General features: G+C 37.5%; 1 protein-coding gene across 2 annotated transcripts in view; it reads left to right on the top strand.

Annotated features, from left to right (window-relative positions):
* SLC30A9 (solute carrier family 30 member 9) overlaps nucleotides 1–23,312 on the top strand; it is an 84,763-nt gene that overhangs the window by 6,529 nt on the left and 54,922 nt on the right. For both annotated transcript variants that reach the window (XM_086705156.1, XM_025922380.2), the window contains exon 2: nucleotides 14,326–14,493. In XM_086705156.1, coding sequence (XP_086561282.1) covers nucleotides 14,326–14,493 — 168 coding nt within the window. The remainder of the gene's footprint in view (nucleotides 1–14,325; nucleotides 14,494–23,312) is intronic.

Below are 23,312 nucleotides of genomic sequence, written 5' to 3'. Positions count from 1 at the left end.
TATACCATAGCTCCATCCACATTGTTGCAAATGGTAAGATTTCATTCTTTTTGATGGCTGAGTAATATTCCATTGTATATGTATATACCACATCTTCCTTATCCACTCATCAGTTGGTGGACATTTGGGCTCTTTGCATAATTTGGCTATTGCTGATAATGCTGCTATAAACCCTGTGGTGCACATGTCCCTTCAAATGAGTATTTTTGTATCCTTTGGGTAAATTCCTAGTAGTGCAATTGCTGGGTTGTAGGATAGTTCTATTTTTAACTTTTTGAGGAATCTCCACACTGCTTTCCAGAGTCACTGCACGAGTTTGCATTCCCATCAACAGTATAAGAGGGTCCCCTTTTTCCACATCCTTGCCAACATCTGTTGTTTCCTGTGTTGTTAACCATAGCTATTCCGGCAGGTGTAAGGTGATATCTCATTATAGTTTTGATTTGTATTTCCCTGATGATGAGTAATGTTGTGAGCATCTTTTCATGTGTCTATTAACCATCTGTATGTCTTCTTTGGAAGAATTTCTATTCATGTCTTCTGCTCATTTCTTCACTGGATTATTTGTTTTTTGAGTGTTAAGTTTGGTAAGTTCTTTATAGATTTTGGATACTAACCATTTATCCAATATGTCATTTGCAAATATCTTCTCCCATTCCATAGTTTGCCTTTTAGTTTTATTGATTGTGTCCTTCAGTGTGCAGAAGCTTTTTATCTTGATGAAGTTTTTGCTTTTATTTCCCTTGCCTCCAGAGACGTGTCTAGTAAGAAGTTGCTCCGGCCAGTGTTAGAGAGGTTGCTGCCTGTTTTCTCCCTTGGCATTTTGATGTTTTCCTGTCATCCATTTTGAATTTATTTTTGTGTATGGTGTAAGAAAATGGTCCAGTTTCATTCTTCTGTCTGTCGCTGTCCAGTTTTCCCAACACCATTTGAAGAGACTGTCTTTTTTTCCATTGGAAATTCATTCTTTTCTGCATTGTCGCAGATGAGTTGATCGTACAGTTATGGGTCCATATCTGGGTTTTCTATTCCATTTCATTGATGTACGTGTCTGCTTTTGTGCCAGTGCCATAGTGTCTTGATGACTACAACTTTGTGATATAGCTTGAAGTCTGGAATGGTGATACTTCTGCTTTGCTTTTCTTTTTCAGTATTGCTTTGGCTTATTTGGGGTCTTTTTAGGTTCCATATAAATTTTTGGGTTTTTTGTTCTAGCTCTTTGAAAAATACTGGTGGCATTTTGATAGGAATAGCATTAGATGTGTAGATTGCTTTGGGTAATATAGACATTTTAACAATATTTGTTCTTCCAATCCATGAACATGGAAGGTTTTCCATATCTTTGTGTCCTCTCCAATTTCTTTCATAAGTGTTCTGTAGTTTTCAGAGTATAGATCTTTTACCTCTTTGGTTAGGGTGATTCCTAGGTTATCTTACGGTTTTTGGTGTAACTGTAAATGGGATTGATTCCTTGAGTTCTTTTTCTGCTGCTTCATTATTGGTGTAAAGAAATGCAACGGATTTCTGTACATTGATTTTGTATCCTGTGACTTTGCTGAATTTGAATATCAGTTCTAGCAATTTTTTGGTGGAGTCTTTTGGGTTTTCTACATAGAATATCATATCATCTGTGAATTGTGAACATTTGACTTCTTCCTTGCTGATTTGGATGCCTTTTATTTCTTTTTCTTGTCTGATTGCTGAGGCTAGGACTTCTAGTACTGTATTATGTTAAATAACGGTGAGAGTGGACATCCCTGTCTTGTTCCTGACTGTAGAGGAAAAGCTCTCAGGTTTTCTCCATTGAGGATGATATTAGCTGTGGGTCTTTCAGATATCGACTTTGTGATTTTCAGGTATGGTCTCTTTATCCCTACTTTGTTAAGGGTTTTTACCAAAAATTGATGTTGCCTTTTATCAAATGCCTTTTCTGCATCTGTGGAGAGTCTCATATGGTTCTTATCCTTTTTTTTATTAATGTGCTGTATCATGTCGATTTGTGAATATTGAACCACGCTTGCAGGCCAGGAATATATCCCATTTGATTGTGATGATTGTGGAGAATAATTCTTTTAATGTGCTGTTGGATTTGATTTGCTAGTAGCTTTTTTTGAATTTTGGCTCCATATTCATCAGGGACATTGGCCTGTAATTCTCCTTTATAGTAGTTTGATTTTGGAATCAAGGTATTGCTGGCTTCATAGAATGAGTTTGGAAGTTTTGCTACTACTTCTATTTTTGGACCAGTTTGAGAAGAATAGGTATTAACTCTTCTTTAAATATTAGGTAGGATTCCTGGGGCATCTGGGTGGTTCAGTTGGTTAAGTGTCCAGTTTCGACTCAGGTCATGATCTCGTGGTTCATGAGTTCAGGCCACGCATTGGGCTCTGTGCTGACACCTTAAGAGCCTGGAGCTTGTTCCAGATTCTATGTCTCCCTCACTCTCTCTGCCCCTCCCCTGCTCATGCTCTGTCTCTCTTTCTCTCTCTCAAAAATAAATAAACATTAAAAAAAAATGTTTGCTAGGATTCCCCAAGGATGCCATCTGACCCTTGACTTTTGTTTGTTGAAAGATTTTTAATTACTGATTCAGTTTCTTTGTTGGTTATGGGTCTGTTCAGATTTTCAGTTTTGGCCGTTTATATGTTTCTAGGAATTTATCCATTTCTTCACCATTGCCCAATTTGTTGGCATATAATTTTTCATATTATTCTCTTTTTAAAAATTAATTTTCATTTAAATTTAAAGTATTCCACATACACTGTAGTATATTGGTTTCAAGATTGGAACCCAGTGATTCATCACTTCCATATAACACCGTATACTCATCCCAATAAGTGCCCTCCTTTAATGACCATCATCCATTCAGCCCATTCCCCCATCCACCTCCCCCCCTTCAGTGACCCTCAGTTTGTTTCTGTATTGAAGAGTCTCTTATGGTTTGCCTCCCTCTCTTTTTATCCTTCCCATCTCCTGTGTTTATCATTTTGTTTCTTAAATTCCACATATGAATGAAATCATGACATTTTTTTCTCTGACTTATTTTGCTTAGCAATGCTCTCTAGTTCCATCCATGTTGTTGCAAATGGCAAGATTTCATTCTTTTTGATCACCGAGTAATATTCCATTCATCTTTTTTATTCATCAGTTGATGGACATTTGGACTCTTTCCATAATTTGGCTATTGTTGATATGCTGCTATTAACATTGGGGTGTGTGTGCTCTTCAAATGAACATTTTTGTATCCTTTGGATAAATACCTAGTAGTGCAATTGCTGGGTCATAGGGTAGGTCTATTTTTAATTTTTTCAGGGTAGTTCTATTTTTAATTTTTTCAGACAGAAAGAAATAAAAGGCATACAAATTTGGCAAGGAAGAAGTCAAGCTTTCACTTTGCATAGATGACATGATACTGTACGTGGAAAACCCAAATGATCCACCAAAAAACTGCTAGAACTGATCTGTGAATTTAGCAGTCACAGGATATAAAATCAGCATACAGAAATCAGTTGCATTTTTTTAATTAAAAGCTTTTAATTAAAATTTTTTAACGTATAATCATTTTTGATAGAGACAGAGTGTGAGTGGGACAGGGGCAGAGAGAAAGGGAGACACAGAATCTGAAGCAGGCTCCAGGCTCTGGGCTGTCAGCACAGAGCCTGACATGGTGCCTGAACCAATGGACTGTGAGATCATGACCCGAGCCAAAGTCAGACACTCAACCAACTGAGCCACCCAGGCACCCCCTCAGTTGAATTTCTATACACCAATAATGAAGTAGTAGAAGGAGAAATCAGGGAATTGTTCCCATTTACAGTTACCATTTATGGTATATAAATAGTATACAAACCATTTATCTTATGGTTTATACCAAAAACCATAAGATACCTAGGAATCAACCTAACCAAAGAGATAAACGATCTGTATGCTGAAAACTATAGAAAGCTTATGTAAGAAATTGAAGAAGACACAAAGAAGTGAAAAAACATTCCATGTTCGTGGGTTGGGAGAAAAAATATTGTTAAAGTGTCTATACTACCTAAAGCAGTCTACACAGTCTGTGCAATCCCTATCAAAATAACACCAGCATTCTTCACAGAGCTAGAACAAGCAACCCTAAAATTTGTACAGAACCACAAAATACCCCAAATAGCCAAAACAATCCTGAAAAAGAAAAGCGAAGCTGAAAGCATCACAATTCCAGACTTCAAGCTGTATTACAAAGCTGTAATCATCAAGACAGTATGGTACTGGCACAAGAACAGACACACAGATCAGTGGAACAGAATAGAGAACCCAGAAATGGACTCTCAGATGTACGGCCAACTAATCTTTGACAAAGCAAGAAAGAGTATCCAATTGAAAAAAGACTGTCTCTTCAGGAAATGGTACTGGGAAAACTGGACAGTGACATGCAGAAGAATGAAACTGGACCACTTTTTTTAAAAATTATTTTTAATGTTTATTTATTTTGGGGGGAGGGAGGAGGGGCAGAGAGAGAGAGAGAGGGAGACACAGAATCTGAAGCAGGCTTCAGGCCCTGAGCTGTCAGCACAGAGTCCAGTGTGGGGCTCAAAATCATGAACTGTGAGATCATGACCTGAGCTGAAGTCAGACAACTAACTGAGCCACCTGGACACCCCAAAACTGGACCACTTTCTTACACCATACACCAAAATAAATTCAAAATGGATGAAACACCTAAATGTGAGAGAGGAAAACATTAAAATCCCACAGGAGAAACAGGCAGCAACTTCTTTGATTTTGGCCACAGCACCTTCTTATTAGACATGTCTCTGAAAGCAAAGGAACCCAAAGCAAAAATGAACTTTTGGGACCTCATCAAGATAAGTCTTCTGCATAGTGAAGGAAACAGTCAACAAAACTAAAAGGCAAACTATGGAATGGGAGAAGATATTTTCAAATGACATATTGGATAAAGGGTTAGTATCCAAAATCTATAAAGAACTTATGAAACTCAACACCCAAAAAACAAATAATCTGGTGAAGGAATGAGCAGAAGACACGAATAGACATTCTTGCAAAGAAGACATCCAGATGACTAATAGACACACGAAAAGATGCTCAACATCATTCATCATTAGAGAAATACAAATCAAAACCACAGTGAGTTACCACCTCACACCTGTCAGAATGGTTAAAATTAACAACACAGGAAACAACAGATGTTGGTGAAGATGTGGAGAAAGGGGAACACTTTTGCACTGTTGGTGGGAATGCATACTGGTGCAGTGACTCTGGAAAACAGTATCAAGGTTCCTCAAAAAATTGAAAATAACATAATATTCTCTTTTAATTGTATTTCTGTGATATGGTTGTAATCTCTCCTCTTTCTTTTTTTTTTTATCTCTCTTTTTTTTAATGTTTATTTTTGAGAGATAGACAATGAGCGGGGAAGGGTCAGAAAGAGAGGGAGACACAGAATCCGAAGCAAGTTCTAGGCTCTGAGCTGTTAGCACAGAAGCAAGTTCCAGGCTCTGAGCTGTTGTTAGCACAGAGCCTGACATGGAGCTTGAACCCACAAACCCTGAGATCATGACCTGAGCCAAAGTCAGATGCTTAACTGACTGAGCCACCCAGGTGCCCCTAATCTCTCCTCTTTCATTCGTGATTTTATTTGGGTCCTTCCTCTTTTCTTTTTGGTAAATCTGGCTCAGGGTATACCAGTTTTACTCATTCTTTCAAAAACCAGCTTCTAGTTTCATTGATCTGCTCTACTGGGTTTTTTGTTGGTTTCTGTATCATTTATTTCTGCACTAATCTTTATTATTTCTCTTCTGCTGGCTTTAGGCTTTATTTGTTGTTCCTTTTCTAGCTCTGACAGGTGAAGGTTAGGTTGTATATTTGAGACTTTTCTTGCTTCTTGAGGTAGACCTGTATTACTGAATGCTTCCTTCTTAGGACTGATTTTTCTGCATCCCAGATGTTTTGGACTGCTGTGTTTTTATTTTCATTTGCTTCCAGATATATTTTAATTTCTTTAATTTCCTGGTTAACCCATTCATTTTTTAGTAGGATGATCTTAACCTCCGTGTATTTGCGGTCTTTTCCAATTTTTTTTTTTTTTTTTATTGTGGTTGACTTCAAGTTTCATAGCATTGTGGTCTGAAAACATGCCTGGTATGATCTCAGTTTTTATACTTGTTGAAGCCTGATTTGCGACGCAGTATGTGATCTACTCTGGAGAATGTCTCATGCGCACTGGAAAAGAATGTGTATTCTGCTGCTTTAGGATGCAGTGGTCTGAATATATCTGTTAAGTCCATCTGGTCCAGTGTGTCATTCAGAGCCTTTGTTTCCTTGTTGAGTTTCTGCTTAGATGATCTGTCCGTTGTTGTAAGTAGTGTGTTTAAGTCCCTGCTATTACTGTGTTGTTATCAATGAGTTTCTTTATGTTTGTCATTAATTGATTTATGTATTTGGTTACTCCCAAATGCCTATTATTGGGGGCATAAATATTTCCAGTTGTTAGAACTTCTTGTTGGATGGATCTCTTTATTATCATATAGTGCCTTTTTTCATCTCTTGTTACAGTCTTTGGTTTAAAATCTAGTTTGTCTGATATAAAAGTATGGCTACCCCAGCTTTCTTTTGACATCCATTAGCATAATAAATGGTTTTCCATTCCTTCACTTTCCAGCTGGAGGTGTCTTTAGGTCTAAAATAAGTCTCTTGTAGGCAGCATATAGATAGGTCTTTTTTTTTTTTTTTTTAAATCCATTCTGATACCCTGTGTCTTTTGATTGGAGCAGTTAGTCCATTTACATTCAGAGTGATTATTGATATGAATTTAGTGCCTGTAAATACAATATGAATTGTATTACCTGTAACATCAGGAGATTTTCTGGAGATTTTCTCTGCTCCTTTCTAGTCTTTGTTGCTTTTGATCTGTCCTTCCCACTCAAAGAGTCCCCTTACTAGTTCCTGCAGGACTGGTTTAGTGGTCACTAACTCCTTTAGTTTTTGTTGAGAAACTCTTTATCTCTCCTATTCTGAATGATAGCCTTGCTGGATAAGGTGTTCTTGGCTGCATATTGAACATATCATGCCACTCCTTTCTGGTCTGCCAAGTTTCTGTGGGGAGATCTGCTACTAACCTTATTTGTCTTATAGGTTGGGGATATCTTTTCCCTTGCTGCTTTCAGGATTCTTTCCTTATCTTTGTATTTTGTAAATTTTATTATGATAATATCTTGGTGTTGGCCTGCTTTTGTTGATTTGATGGGAGTTCTCTGTGCCTCTTGGATTTTGTTGTCTGTTTCCTTTCCCAGATTATGGAAGTTTTTAGCTATTATTTGCCGAAATAAACCTGTCCCTTTTTCCTTCTTATTCTGGAACTCCTATGGTATGAATGCTACGCTTTATGGAGCCACTGTGTTCCCTACATCTACATTTGTGATCCAATATTTTTCTTTCCCTCTTCTTTTCAGCTTCATTATTCTCCATCATTTTATCTTCTATATTACTTATTCCTTTGCTTCTTTCTTCTTTGTCATTACATCCAGTTTTTGCATCTCAGTTATAGCATTTTTGAATTTCAGCCTGACTAGCTTTTAGGTCTTTTATCTCTGTGGTAAGGGACTTCCTGGTGTCTTCTATGCTTTTCTCTTGCCCAGCTAGTGTCCATATGATTGTTGTTTTAAATTCTGGTTCAGTCATATTACTTATATGTGTTTTGATTAAATCCCTGTCTGTGATCTCTTGTTCTTTCTTTCAGGATGAATTCCTCCGTCTTGGCATTTTGTGTAGGGCTCTGTCTTCTGTGTGTTATAAAAGCCTGTTATGTTTCCTGCTCTTGAGAGTATTGGCTATATTAAGAAGTCATACTGTCTAGGGCCTGCCGCTTCAGGAATTGTTTCTGGTATATGCTTTGTGTACTCGACTGTTGTGTTTTGGCTGTTTCTTCCCTTAGGTCAGTCCTCTGCAGAGTTTCTCTGTGCTGCAGTGGGGAGTGTTTTGACCTTGTCCACTGTGTGGCAAGTTTTAACTCAGTATGTTTTGGTTGGCTAATTGTTAAAAGAGGCTGGATCCTATTTTTCCTAGAACTGAAGCTTTGTAGCACTCTATGATCAGTAGATTTGTTGCGTGTGGGTGGTGAGAGGTTGTGCTGGTCTTCTGGGGGAGTGGCCCACTGCTGCTCTGACTCTCAGGCACACTTGCCCTCGTTCAGAAGCACCTGCAGAGCACAGAGGGAAGGGCTTGGTGAAAGTGGCTCAAGCTTCCACTCTGGGTGCTTTGCTGCTCACTGAAGTCCTTCTGTGCTGATGGGCGAGGAAAACCTGGCATCAGCCGGCTCTCTAGTCCCCAGAGAGGGGAGTTCATGCCTTCCGCTGTTCAGGAAACCCTCACAGAAGAGCGAACGTTCTCCCCTCATGTGTCCCAGGCTTCCCTCAGATCTCTGCCTTCACCCTGTCTGTGTCTGGGCTCTCTGCCCACCCGGTGCAGTGCTCCTATTTTTTATATCAGGTGCGCTGGCTGGGTTTCAAAACTCCAAATTTTAGGGACCCAGTCGGGCATGGACATACTCTGATCCTCTGGGGAAGGGTCTCACTGTGCTGTGGCTGGTGCCAGTTTGTCCCAGCAGGGCAGTTGCATGAAAGCTCAGAGGCTTGGAGTTTATTGTAAAGTGCAGCAGAAAGCCAGTGTCCAGCGTAGCTGCCCTGAGCAGCTGCCTCTGCTCCTAGGCTAATGAACAGGGCAGCTCAGGGCATCTGTTGGCTTTTTTGTCCCTGGAGAGCCAGTGCCACCTCTCCGAAATGCACTGCAAGAAGGGGTGCGGTCTCTCTCAGTGCAACCCAAGGGATCCTCAGAGCACACTATCTGCACCCATGTCTGTTCTCCTTCTGCACAGGAGCACCTCTGTGACTCCCAGGCCCCACCCCAGCAACAGCGTGGACTTCTAAACCTTCAGACTTTGAGCTCCGCTGCTTGTAAAAACTTGAGATTATCAGCCCCTGTCATTTTCCCTGTCAGTGGTTTTGGGGAAGTGTTGTTCTTGTGCAATGCTTTGCACCCTGCTTGCTGTCCCTTGCATGTACATGCGCTTGCTCTCTCTCTCTCTCTCTCTCTCTCTCTCTCTCTCTCCCCCTCTCCCCCTCCCTCCCTCCCTCTCTCTCTCTCCCCCCCACCCCCGCCATCTCTTTCTCTCCTTTCTTCCCTCTCCCTAATCAGGGCTCCCTCCCCTCCTCAGCACAGCTGATTCTTTTCTCCCCCAAATCCCATCCCTTCATCTCCTACCTTCCACAATTTGGCTTCTTTTCTCCCTCTAGTTGCAGTTTGTTCTTAGTTCTCAGATTTCCTGGGTGTTCACAATGACTTAGTATTTATCTACTGGTATTCGAGGGACAAGGCAAGCATAAGGTCCTGCTACTATACTACTCTGCCATCTTAACTCCTCCCCAACTAATCACATTTTTATTTTTGTTTATTATTTTTTTAAAAGTAGGCTTCATGCCCAGCGTGGATCCCAATACAGGGCTTGGACTCAAAACCCTGAGATCAAAACCTGAGTTGCTATTAAGAGTCAGACACTTAACTGACTGAGCCACTCAGGTGCCCCCTACTAGTCACATTTTTTTTTTAAAGTTTATTTATTTTGAGAGAGTGAGCGAGAGCAGGATAAGGGCAGAGAGAGAGGGAGAGAGAGAATTCCAAGCAGGCTTTGCACTGTCAGCTTGGAGCCTGACATGGGGCTTGAACTTGAGAACTGTGAGGTCGTGACCTGAGCCGAAATCAAGAGTGGGACGCTTAACTGACTGAGCCACCCCGGAACCCCCAGTCACATTTTTTAATAGTTGAAATCCTATGTTATTTTGTCTTTTGCTTTTTTATGTAATATTCTCAATATTTTTCCACATTAATAGTTTTTAATGTATACACAATGAAAATATAGGGATATCATAATTTAATTTTTATTTTTTTATTAGGAAACATTTAAGTTTCCAGTTACTGCCATGATAAATATTACCATGAAGAACATTTTCACAGTCTGTATTATTGTGTATTTTATGGGCCCAGAAAGCTTCTGCTGTTGTGTATTTTAAGTTCACACTAACCTCTTTAGAATAAAGTGTAACAATTATTTTACTATCTTTCTGCCTCTTAGAATTAATTAATGAATTCAATAATTTATTAAAAAGTGGGTGTGTTTATTTTTATTTTTTATGTTTATTTATTTTTGAGAAAGACAGAGGTTAGCGGGAGAGGGGCAGAGAGAGAGGGACACATAGAATCCGAAGCAGCTTTCAGGCTCTGAGTTGTCAGCATAGAGCCCGACATGGGGCTTGAACTCACAAACCGTGATATCATGACCTGAGCCGAAGTCGGACACTTACCTGACTGAGCCACCCAGGTGCCCCTATGTATTTTTAAATGGTTGTGTTGCTATTGCTGTGTGTTAGATAATATTCTTTTTCCTGAGTCAAATGTGGTCCTCTATATTTTTTAGAGTATAAAATGTTAAAGGTGGTAATGTATTCTGCAAATTTTGTGCAACTTTTGATCTTGTGTTAATGCCAAATGTGTACTTTTAACGTTGCTGATACCTGAAATTCTTCTAAAGTTAAAAATTAAGGATTTTTCAAGAACAGCTAGCAAGGAAGCTATTAAAGATTATTACTAGAATAGTTTCAGAAGGATGCAGGAATCAATTTGAAGAGACCCCTACTGGTCAGAAATGGGACAGTTTAACTATTAATCAGAGTGACTGAAATGGATTGAAATATATCAAATAACTCTTAATCTATGAAATAATAATATATACGCAAATTAATATAGGATGGTAGGTAGTGAACTCTTTATTATGAGAACTGGTAAATAAGGAGAGAATTAAGCATTTAGCCTGATTTTCCTATGTGAAGTACGTTGGTGAATAACCAAATAAGTGAACAGGATTTTCTTTTTGTAGAAGTGTTCTAACAATTGAAGAATTGATACATTTGAATATCTCCATTTATAACCACCTAATGGATAAATGGTTATGGGCATTGAACAACAGCAGACACTACACAAATAGTCGACCAAATTTTATGTGGCTCCTGATGAAAGAACTCAATCACTGCATAATAAGTGGTAGCATCCTAACAGAAAGAATCAGCATTTAGATAAAGCCTTTACATCCTTTGATTTGTAGAACATATAGAAGAACAGGTTAAAGAACACCATGAGAATTAAGTCTGCAAAATTCAGACTGGAAAACTACCAGGACAGAAATTTAGGACAAAACTTGGTTTCTTCACCTTAAAAATTGCTCTTAGGGGTGCCTGGGTGGCTCAGTCAGGTGTGTGGCCGCCTCTTGATTTTGGCTCAGGTTATGATCTCACAGTTCGTGAGATGGAACCCTGAGTAGGGCTTCATGATGATGGTGCAGAGCCTGCTTGGGATTCTCTCCCTCCCTCTCTCTCTGCCCCTCTGCCGCTTGGGCTCACGTTCTCTCTCTGTCTCTCAAAATAAATAAACTTTAAGAAACACATAAAGTTAAAAAAAAAAAAGACATCTTGTAGCTTAAAAGAGGCTTAAAAGACATCTGCATCAACCATAGTATGTGGATCTTATTGGGATCTGTTCACACACACAAAAGTTGTAAAACTTTTAACAGTTGGAAATTGAGGATATTTGATGATATCCTCAATTGTTTATTATTTTTTTGTAATGGTGGTTTATCTGTGTTTTTAAAAAGCTCTTGTCTCTTAGAATACATACAGAAATACTTATGAATGAAATTATTTTGTCTGAGATTTTCATCAAATTAACATGGAGGTGAAGAGATATTGGTGCAGGTAGAGATAAGACAAGGTTGACTGAGTTGATAATTGCTGAAGGTGGACAATGAATATGTGGACATTTATTGTACTTTTTTTTTTTTCTACCTTTGCATGTATTTGAAATTTTCTTTAATGTTTGAAAAACTAAGGAGAACCTTGAAAAACATCTAGGACCAGTCATGGAAACATTGTCAGCTTCTGAGGAAGGATTTTTAGACTGTGGCATATTCCCTTTTTAAACATTTTAGTACAGTCTCTACAAAAGCATTTGATCACTGGGTGAAAAAAAAAAGTATTTGTGGCATATTGTCTTTGTTAGGTAATAATCACAAAAGATACTTTGAATCAGACTGTGAAGTCAGAATACCAGTGACCAGTGCTTTCCTGGAGGGTGTTTCTTAGGAGCATTTGCTTTAGCCCTTGCTTCACTAATTTTGCTAGTAGGCTACATATTTTATTTTTAAATTATTTTTAAATTTTATTTCTTTAAAAAAATTTTATTTTTTTAAATGTATTCTTTAAAAAATATTTTATTTATTTATTTTTTTTAACGTTTACTTATTTTTGAGACAGAGAGAGAGCATGAATGGGGGAGGGTCAGAGAGAGAGGGAGACACAGAATCGGAAGCAGGCTCCAGGCTCTGAGCCATCAGCCCAGAGCCCGACGCGGGGCTCGAACTCACGGACCGCGAGATCGTGACCTGAGCTGAAGTCGGACGCTTAACCGACTGAGCCACCCAGGCGCTCCTAAAAAAATATTTTAAGTTTATTTATTTTGAGAGTGTGTGAGGGGGAGGGGCAAAGAGAGGGGGAGAGAGAGAATCCCAAGCAGGCTCCACATTGCCAGCGCAGAACCTGATGCGGGGTTTGATGCCACAAACTGTGAGATCATGACTGGGGCCAAAAGAGACTGACCTTAACCGACTGAGCCATCTAGGTGCCCCTGATTTTTATTTTAGAGAGTGAGAGCACAAGACAGGGGAGAGGGGCAGAGAATCTTACGCAGGCTCCGTGCGTGGAGTCTGATGTGGGGCTCAATGCCACGACCCTGGGACCATGACCTGAGCTGAAATCAAGAGTCAGAACCAACTGAGCCATCCAAGCTCCCTGCTAGTAGGCTACATATTTTAATGTGCAAGAAGATACATTGTTATATTTGCTTTACTCAGCCTTTAAGAAATACCAAAAGACCAAAATCATACTGGGCCTTTAACAATTCTTTACCAAATAAATGAACAATTAAGTTGACATCAGGAAATTTTTCAAAAAAAAAAAAAAAAAAAAAAATTCCAAGCCTGAAACTTGGGTGGATACTTATGCTGCTTTATGTTTCTCATGCTTTTCAGATTATCTTGAACATTCACAAAATTTATGTTCCTGATGAATTTTCTGAGCCATAAAGAAAAGGTTTATTCTTCCTGATTTCAGAAGGTATACATCTGTACATGCACATACATGAATTACCATTTTTGGAAAACATTATTAAACAATTAGAAAAGTTTCAGTACTTGGAATGTCTGGCTGGCTCAGTTGGTAGAACGTGTGACTCTTGATTTCATGGTTATGAGTTCAAGCCCCACATTGGGTATAGAGATTACTTTAAAAAAAAAAAAAAAGAGGAAAGTTTCAACCCTTAAAAGCTTAACTCTCCACTAGAGAAACTTGACTATCTCTAATGATATAACTTCATTATTTCATCTGATGCTTTAGAAGAGATGTAAATTATTCACAAGATTTTCAAGGTCTGAGTACTCATAGTAAAAAAGAGAAAGATGGTCACATGAGAGTAGAGACAGACATATTTAGTTTTCTACCACTTCAGTGCAAGTGGAATATATTTTTCTTCTGTATTTCAGCCTCCAAAGCCCACAGTCACCCAGATGCAGCAGCTGAAGTGCTTTGTAATTAGTCTTCTATTCTTCCCTCAATTAGAATTCCTGTATACTGAGGAATCTTACCAAATGTTGATCTAATTATCTGATTAAAAAAAAAATCAGTGACACTCTGAATGACTGATTAGTGTAATTCACTTATTGATTGTGAAGTGAAAGAGGAATAAATCTCTAGCTAGCAAAAGGAGGACACAGGGTAATTTTGAATACGAAGCCATCTTGACCTCCCCCACCCCCTCCCCCTTAGAGTTCTCTATTCTGAAAAGTATGTTATGCCAACATTTTTTAGCATGCAACCAGCATATAAAATAAAAGTATTCCAGAGACCTTTCAGAACAGGTGAATAATCAATAATCAGAATGTCTTATCTAATTTTATATATTTTAAAAGTTTACATATGAATACATATTTACAAATTAGAGAAAATAGGAATATTATTATTTTTTCTTTACAAAATGTGGTCCCCATACACCTAGGGGTCAATGAAACATCTCTGTGGAGAGGGTGGGTTGGCATTGTGCATTTGGATATTTTGCAGAATGAAAGTTTTATTGTTATTCTGTAAAATTACCCTTCTAATATTAGTAAGTATGTTTTATTGGGTATAAAATCCTTGTTGTGAGTTTGAAATTAATTTTTTTTTCTTGTAGAATGGCAGAATTTAGTGACATTGGGAAGCTTTTCAAACGTGGTTCCCTGTAGTCACCCATTCATTTGTACACTGAATCAAGTGAAGTTGTACTCTACAAATGTTCAGAAAGAAGGACAGGGATCACAAAGTCTCAGAGTGGAAAAAGTACCATCACTTGATGAAACAGGTATGTATAAATCTTTTAAAATCATTTTTTTTCAGGACGCCTGAGTGGCTCAATCGATTAAGCATCTGACTTGAGCTCAGGTCATGATCTTGTGGTCCGTGAGTTCGAGCCCCACGTCGGGCTCTGTGCTGACAGCTCAGAGCCGGGAGCCTGCTTCAGATTCTGTGTCTCCCTCTCTCTCTCTCTCTCTCTCTCTCTCTACCCCTCCCCCACTCGTGCTCTTTCTCTGTCTCTCTGAAATGAATAAATGTTAAAAAAAAAAAAAAATCATTTTGTCTAGACCAAAATAGCTTGAATAAGATTATTTGTCCCTTGCATGTTCCATAGAACTTTTGTATAAAACTTTCTGAATTAGTGTTTACTTTGTGGAAAGCTATTAGACTGCTGATTTACTTTCATTTAGTTTTTCTGTTTCTTTTTGATTCAGTTTTGGTAAGTTCTATTTTTTTCTGGGAGCTTATCGAATTAAACTAAAATTTTAATTTATTGGATCAAGTTCAATATACTCTGTATATTCTGAGCAGCATTTATAGTTATATCCCTTTTTTTCATTCCTAATGGTGTTTGTCATTTTCTTGATTATTCTTGCCAGAACTCTGTCCATTTTATTTTGTTCCCAAGTAATAATTTTTTTCTTTGAATCCTTATATTGTATGTTTATTTTCTATTTTATTAATTTTTACTTTTACCTTAATTAAATCTTCCTGCTTTCTTTGTATTTATTCTGTCATTCATTTTTAAATTATCTTGTAGTGGGGTGCCTGGGTGGCTCAGTTGGGTGAATGTCCAACTTCATCTCAGGTCATGATCTCACTGTTCATAGGTTCGAGCCTGTATCTGGCTCGCTGCTGTCAGCGCAGAGCCCGCATCGGATCCTCTATCTGCCCCGGCTGTGTCCCTCCCCCACTTGTACTCCCTTTCTCTCAAAAATAAACATTAAAAAAAGATGTTAAATTAAAAAAATAAAATAAAAATAAATTATCAGGTAGCTATTTTGATTCTTAATTCTGAACTTTCCTTCTTTTCTAAAGTAGGCATTTAAGCCATGATGGCTCTGATGGTAGATTTGACAATTTTTTCTTTAATAGTTCTCCCTAAAATTTTGCTTTATATATTTCAAGGCTATGTTACTAGATACACAGACATTTAGCATATGACACTAATGAATTACATTCATTATTTTTATGTAACAACTTTTTTTTTTAGTGACATCTCCACCAGATTTTATTAGTATTTGCTCAGTATAAATTTTCCCATCCTTTGACTATAACCTTTTTTTGTCCTGATTTGATCATCTTTGTCTTTTAATTGGAAATTTAGTCTGTTTACATTTACTGTTATTACTGATACGTTTGGATATATTTCTGCCAATGTATCATGAGCTTCCTTGTGTTTTTTATCTTCTATTTCTTTTTTGCCTTTTACATTTTTTCTTTTTTTCTCATTGCATTGTCCCCTCTCTCCCAGACACACACACATACATGTACTCATTTGGGAGTTATATACTCTATGTACTTCAGCATCTAAAGGTAATTGAAAAGTTTACATTTTTTCTGAAAAATATGAAGAACTTAGAATGCTTTAATTCTGGTCACTTTCTCCCAACTTACATGCTATTTATTGGCTGTATTTTGTGTTTGTTCTGCTCTTTCCCTTCTATACAATATACATTGTTATTTGTTTATATTTTTCTAGAATCTTTGTTAACTACCTTTTCTTATTTCTCTGATCTTTCTGTCTGATGTGGATCCTATAGAAGTTCCTTGAGGTGAGGATCTGTCTATGGTAAAGGCACATTTAAGATGTTATTACAGTGCCTTTTGGCTTCCACTGTTGTTGAGAAGTCACATATCATGCTTTTGTTCTCATGTCTTTTCTATTTTATTGCTTTTTAAATTTGATTACCTTTGTTTTGAAAGTCTTTACTTTGGTGTAAACTGCAGTTTTACTGTGTATATTTGTGCGTACTAGGTATGTATTACTATGTGTTTATTTTGCTTGAGATTTGTTGGGCTTCCAGGATCTGAGAATTGGTTTTACTCTATAGTTTTGTCACTCTCCCTTTAAGTATTACCTTTTCTCAATTCTCTCTCTCTTTTTTTTTAAAGTTTATTTACTTATTTATTTTTAAGTAATGTCTTTACCCAACGTGGGACTCCCAACTGTCAGCCATGAGATCACGAGTCACATGCTCCACCAACTGAGCCAGCCAGCCACCTTGCTTTCAGTTCTCTTTTACTCCTTTTGGAACTCTAACTAGAATTATGTTAGATTTTCTTTCTTTATTTTCCATGCCTCTAAGCCTCTTTGTCATATTGTATTTCTTTATTTTTCTGGCCTGAATTCTGAATTATTTTCATAAGTCTACTTGGTTTACTAATTCCCTTGTTTGTTGCCTCTCATCTGCTGGTTGATATGTATGTTGGGTTTTTAATTTCAATGATTATATTTTTCATTTCTAGAAATTCTTTATTTTTCATTTTGCTAGTTTGGTCTCTTGTTCCTTATGTTTTCATAAGTCCAACTTCTCTTTTATTCTCTTTTAGTACCGTATTAAACATGTCTTATATTCTGTGACTGAAAATTCTTCTGTCTGAAATTTTTGGTTCTAACTATATTATCTTTTTTCCTCTGTTCATGCACTTATTCATGATGCCATATCTGTTTTTTAACTGAGAGTTGTTCATTTTTCATGCAGTTTTATATTTTGGAACTCTGAAATCTTTCTGGATTGAAGATGCATTCCTGCATAGAGTTTGCTTCTGCCTCTGTTAGCTGCTGGGAATATAGCTTGGTACCAAATTAAATTAAATTCTTTGCCCTAGATTATTTAGACCACTTTGGTAGCATGAATTTAGACTGCAAACTTGAGTGAGAGCTGACTTATCCTTAGGATTTTCAGGGTTTTTTTTTTTCATCCTCACTATTTAACAGTAAAGTAAAGGCTGATATGCTTTCTTGCTGTTCCCTTCTGTGTGTATTTTTTTTTTTTTTCAGTTCAGAGTTATACGTTGTGTTGCTTTTTTTCTGGGTGCCTCCTGTTAGACTGCCCATCTTAAACAGAATGTAGTTCTTATTCTCTGGTATCTTACTCCCCTAGCAGATATGGAAGTAGAAGCTCAAGGACTATAAGCTTTAACAGAAATCTCAGGGGAAAAGTTGGCTTTGGTGTTCTCACTTATTTTGTAGAGGTCCTGCTTTCCTTTCGTTTTTGTCCTCTTCAGATAATTTTTTTGTGAGCTTAGTAATGTGTTTGAAAACAATTTGTTCAGGATACCTAGTTTGCTGTGCAGCATAAAAATGAAGTCCTTTATTTGTCCATTAATTTATTCAAGAAGTGTTTATTGAACACTTTTTATACGGCAGCAGATGAGAATGACTGAGTTTATTACTAAAACAGAAAATTGCTGAAACAAAGTTAAGTAAACAAATGTAATACTGTAGAGTAAGTACCATGATAGAGGAAATAGTGTATGCTGCAGGAGCACTTGGGAGGGGTACCTGAGTGTTGAGTGGTTGAGAAAGTTTTCCATGAGGGGAAATGTTATCTAATTAGGGACCTAAAAGAAAATTAGGTATTGGTGTACTGAATGGTAGAGAAAGAAGATAAACCTACAACTACCTTAGTGTGATTAGTTAGTAGAGGACCTGATGGTGGGGTTGGTAGTTTTGAGAGCACAAGGGGTGAATATCAGGAGATCAAGGTTTTGTTGAGGAGTTTGTACTTGGTTTTGTAGGCAGTGGGAATCTATTAGAGCATTTTAAGTAGAGGAAGTACGTGATCAGATTTAAAGTTTTAGAAAGATAATTAGCTGAAGACTGGAAAACCTATTGCAAAAGAAGGTGACTGAGAGCAGTAATACAAATGAAGGTCCAGATTAGGTTAATGGCAATGCTTTTTTTTAAAGGAGTAGATGAACTCGAGATTTAGGAGCTAAATAATTAAGATTGGGTGGTTGAATTTGGGGAAGAGAGGAGAGGGTCAAGTAAAGCACAGTGCCTAGTTTTGGATTAGGTGATTGTGTAGATGATTTCATTGACTTCTAAAATTGGGAATACCAAAGCTAGAGTATATTTTCATGAGAAGGTGATGATTTAGTTTTGGACATCTGAATTGTAGGTGCCTCTGTGACATCTTAACAGATGGACTAATAGGCAGTTGGGTATATACTGTTTTTCTTTTCTTTTTTAGAATTATGCTAGCCTTTTTTATTTTTTATTTATTTATTTATTTTTTAATTTTTTTTTTTAAACATTTATTTATTTTTGAGACAGAGAGAGATAGAGCATGAACGGGAGAGGGGCAGAGAGAGAGGGAGACACAGAATCGGAAGCAGGCTCCAGGCTCTGAGCCATCAGCCCAGAGCCTGACGCGGGGCTCGAACTCACGGACCGCGAGATCGTGACCTGAGCTGAAGTTGGACGCTCAACCAACCGAGCCACCCAGGCGCCCCTATGCTAGCCTTTTTTAAAAAAATATATATGTTTATTTACTTTGAGAGAGAGCACACGAGCTTGCACAAGTGGGCGAGGGGCAGAGAGAGGGAGAGAGAGAATCCCAAGCAGTCTCTGCACTGTCAGCATGGAGCCCAACTCAGGGCTTAACCTCACCCAACCGTGAGATCATGACCTGAGCTGAAATCAAGAGTTGTACACTTACCCAACTGAGCTGCTCACGCACCCCGGGTATACTACTTTTCTGTTGTGAGACATCATCATCTCTTGACTGGATTACTGCAGCAGTCTTCCTGGGCTCTGTGCTTCCATTCTCTTTCTTGCTCATTATATTTCAGCCCAACCAGTCTCCTTTTGGCTCTTAGGAAATACAAACCTTGTTCTTAATTAGGGCCTTTGCTCTACTTGCTTTCTCTTTTCAAGGTGCCCTTCTGCACATGGCTGATCCCTTCTGGTCATTTACATCTTAGTTGAAATGTCAACTCTGCACAAAGTCATTCTTTAATCACTTCATCTAAAGTAGCCATATCAGCCTAATTTTAACTCTGTGTGGGCAGCACTTAATGCTGATTGATATTTCCAATATTTATTTCTCCCATGATAGCAGGACTCAGTGCCTAGAGCAGTGGTTTGCACATAGTAGTTGTTTAGTAAATATTTGTAAATGAATGAATGCTAAGTTCCTACTTGGGGAGAGACTTAGGAGTAGTTAATAGCTCTACCTAAGAGGTTATTGAAGTCATGAGTATGTTTGAGACAGTACAGGAAGGGAGTTTAACTATCTTTTCTTTAGTTGGGTGTCTTTCACATGGGAATATTTTATAGATTCCTTGAGAAACCTGTACTTATGTTTGCAGTGCCTGTTTTTCATGCTTGTCCCTAAGCCCCATCCTCCTTTTGGGCTTACTATGCAGTTTTAGCCAATTTCTTCTTTTTCTTGTGATGATGGAGAACTGCAGGGAGAAATATTGAGAGTTTGATATTAGAAGATGAAGGGATGGAGATTATGATGAGTCCCTGAGTTCCAGAATATTTATTGGAACGTAGAAATGGAAGAAGAATGATGCCTGCATGGCTCACCCGGTTAAGTGGCCTACTCTTGATGTTGGCTCAGGTCCTGATCTTGGCGGTTGTGAGATCGAACCCCATGTAGGGCTCCACACTCAGCACAGAGCCTGCTTGGGATTCTCACTCTCTCCCTCTCTATCTCTGCCCCTCTCCTGCTTGCGTGTGTGCACGTGCGTTCTTTCTCTCTTTCAAAATAAATAAACATTAAAAAAAGAAAAGAAATGGGAGAAGAAATAAGTGATGAAATAATATAAAGGTAAAATATGTTATAATACTCTTCTGAGGTGAACATAGACTCAGGCAAAGATATTTAATGTTTCTGCTCTACAAAAGGTTTGAAACTGAAATCCATGACAAGGTTTCCTTTTTCGTCTGCTGATAAATAAAAATACAAGTTTATTTTCTTACATTAGAAATACATTTGTTTATTGATAGTTTTATTTTGGGCTCAATTTTTCAGAATTTGCTTAGGCCAAATTAGACGTTGTTAGCCATCGGATAGACAGCAAGTAATTGCTTGATTGAAAGATAATTTGTATATTTAAGGATTTAAGATTGACTTTTGAATAATTCAAATCACATGGTAAAGTCAGGAACAGCTCATTAAGAGGCAGAGACTTGCTAAGGAATCCTTAAGTTTTTAAGGAGCATTCAGATGTTTTAAATTTTAGTAAAATTAGTTTTAATTTTGCTAATGGCAGCAGATGTGTGGCAAACAGCCAGGGGTTGAGCTTTAAACAAGTGTCTAGAGATATTCATGGATAGAATATCTAGTTATTTATTGAAATCGTAAAGATTCTACTCCAGTGATACAGTACAAGCTTATTAAGGTGTTGGTGTGCAAAGTAAGTATTCATACATGTCTTTGAGCCATTTACTAGCATTTATTGCTTATGATTCTTAGCACTATGATTAGTAACTATAGACAGTTTGTAGGGAGAAAAATATCCAGAAATATCAGCCTTAGAGCAATTCATCTTAGTGATTTGGTTGAACACCTTTGATCATTGTGGAAAAGAGGGTTGTCTCTGAAACTTTTGACAGTAAAAGATTTTAGTTGTTCAGATGCTAGGTGAATGTTGAAAGCTTTTCTTTCACTTTTGTCTGCCCTACTCTCTGTTCCCCAAAACAAAATTTTAAGAAATTGATAAATAGATTTTATGGGTAAAGATGCTTCAGAATTTGTTTGCTGTATAGTTTAGACAAAAATAAAATCATGTTATTTAACTGTCCAGTGTCAAATGTTACAACCTATAGTTATTAATTATACAGGAGTGTTTTTTTTTTTTATGTTTAAGTAATCTTTACACCCAATGTGGGGCTTGAATTCACAGCCCCAAGATCAAGTGTTACATGCTCTACAGACTGAGCCAGCCAGGCGCCCCTAAATAAGAGGGTTTTTAAGCCTACCTTTAATTTACCAATATGTTTAATAACCTACTTAGGATTTGATGAATAGTTAAAACTAAAGCGTTTTGGATTTTCTGTACATGTTTAGTTATCAAACCATAATATACCATGTTAAGTCATTTGCCCAGTGGCTTTCACTAAAAACAAAAACAAAAAAACCCCTAAGAATATACTAAAAATTATGTGTAAGATGTTTGCCTTTATTTCAGAGAGGGTTCTGCCTTTGTGAGTACCTAGTCTGTTGGCATTTAATCTATCCTGAAAAGCCTTGAACAACGTAAATTAGTAGCTAGGCAGAAATTCTGACCAAGATGGCATTGTGAATAGATGCTTTGAAGTATCTGTTTTACTTCTCCTTGGAGCGATAGATAAAACATGGAAAAAGAAAACTGAAGAAACAACGGCCCTCAAAAAAGATACGCTATGTCCAAGGAGTGGACTTACTCTGGGTGTGTGAGCAAGCACTGGCAACCAGGAGTTTGGTTTGGTTGTGGTAAGGGATCTGTAGGTGCTACATGCATAGCCTGGTGTTGGAGTCAGACTCACTGTTTGAACTCACCCACCCACTCTCCAAAGTAGGCGGAACTAGGCTCGTCCATTTGTTATGTGAGGCTATACCTTGTAGGAGGCTGTAGGGTAGGGAGGCAAGAAGAACAGAAACTAGAACCTACTGTTTGCTGACTTAGAGACTGGATTGAGTGGCAGGAATTTCAAACTGGCAGTAGGAGATCTGGTTCAGGACAGATGGATCAGATTGAGTTTGAGCACTAGAACATGAGGAGAGTGAAGGGATATATCCTACTTATAATAAGATTGTAAATTCTGAAATTTAAAAGTACATGAATGATCATATTGCAATATATAAATTTCAGATCACATTGTACACCTTAAACTTAGGAAACGTTATGTCTCTTACATCAATGAAGAATAAAAATACATGAAAAATCCTAATTGTAAGAAAGCCAACAAAATCAAATGTGTATTAACTCTATACGATATTAAAATAACGGCCTGAATTGCTTTAAAAGAAGTTTAATATCTTCAAAAGAATAAATGAAGTATTCACATATTTTGAAATACAAACTGTCAGAATAAAACCAGAACAAATAAATCTGGAAAAGAGCCAACTAGAAATCTTAGAAATGGAAGTTAGTTACTAAAATAAAAATTTAATAGATTAAATAGTCCTCATCAAGTAGAGGATTAGTAAATTGAAATTCACCCTCAGTGCACATAGGAAAGCAAAAGGATTTTCAAAAAAGTGAGAAGGCATTTACGAGGCATGAAGCTGTAGCCTACATTTAACAGGCCATTTCAGAGCGAAGACAGAAATGGTGAAATATGCAAAGAGATGATAAGAATCTTTCAGATTTTGATGAAACAAGAGTCTTCAGATCAAAAGTACCCTTTGAATACTAAGCAGGATAAGTAAAAAGAAATCCACAGGTTTAAAAACAAAAACAAAAACAAGAAATAGCCCAACTTAAAAGCATCCAAAGAGAAAAGTGAAAATACTGTATCAGCCCAGTTGTTGCTGTTTTGAGGTGGACTTTTTATCTTTCACAGTATGCAGAAGACACAGGGGTGAGTGATTCGTAGTAATAGCTGTGCAAGGGGAAAAGGAAAGGTGAATGAATATTACTCTAGAATTTCACACTGGTCTAAGTAAACAGTCTAGAGTGCAAGCAAAATAAAATACTTCACGTATAGAAAGATGAATGTCATTTACCATTAACCCACCCACATTAAAGAAGGAAACTTAAATTATATATTTGTATAAGATATTTGTATAAGAGTAGACTCAGAGGGGAAAAAGCATTGGGATATAGGCGAGACTGTAAAGAGCAAGAAATGGATAAAACATGTTGGGAAAATTAAGTATTGTT

This window comes from Puma concolor, chromosome B1, assembly GCF_028749965.1.
Source record: "Puma concolor isolate L17-30 chromosome B1, mPumCon1.1.hap2, whole genome shotgun sequence".
In the NCBI taxonomy this organism is placed as follows: domain Eukaryota; kingdom Metazoa; phylum Chordata; class Mammalia; order Carnivora; family Felidae; genus Puma; species Puma concolor.
This window is presented reverse-complemented; position numbering and strand designations above follow the sequence as displayed.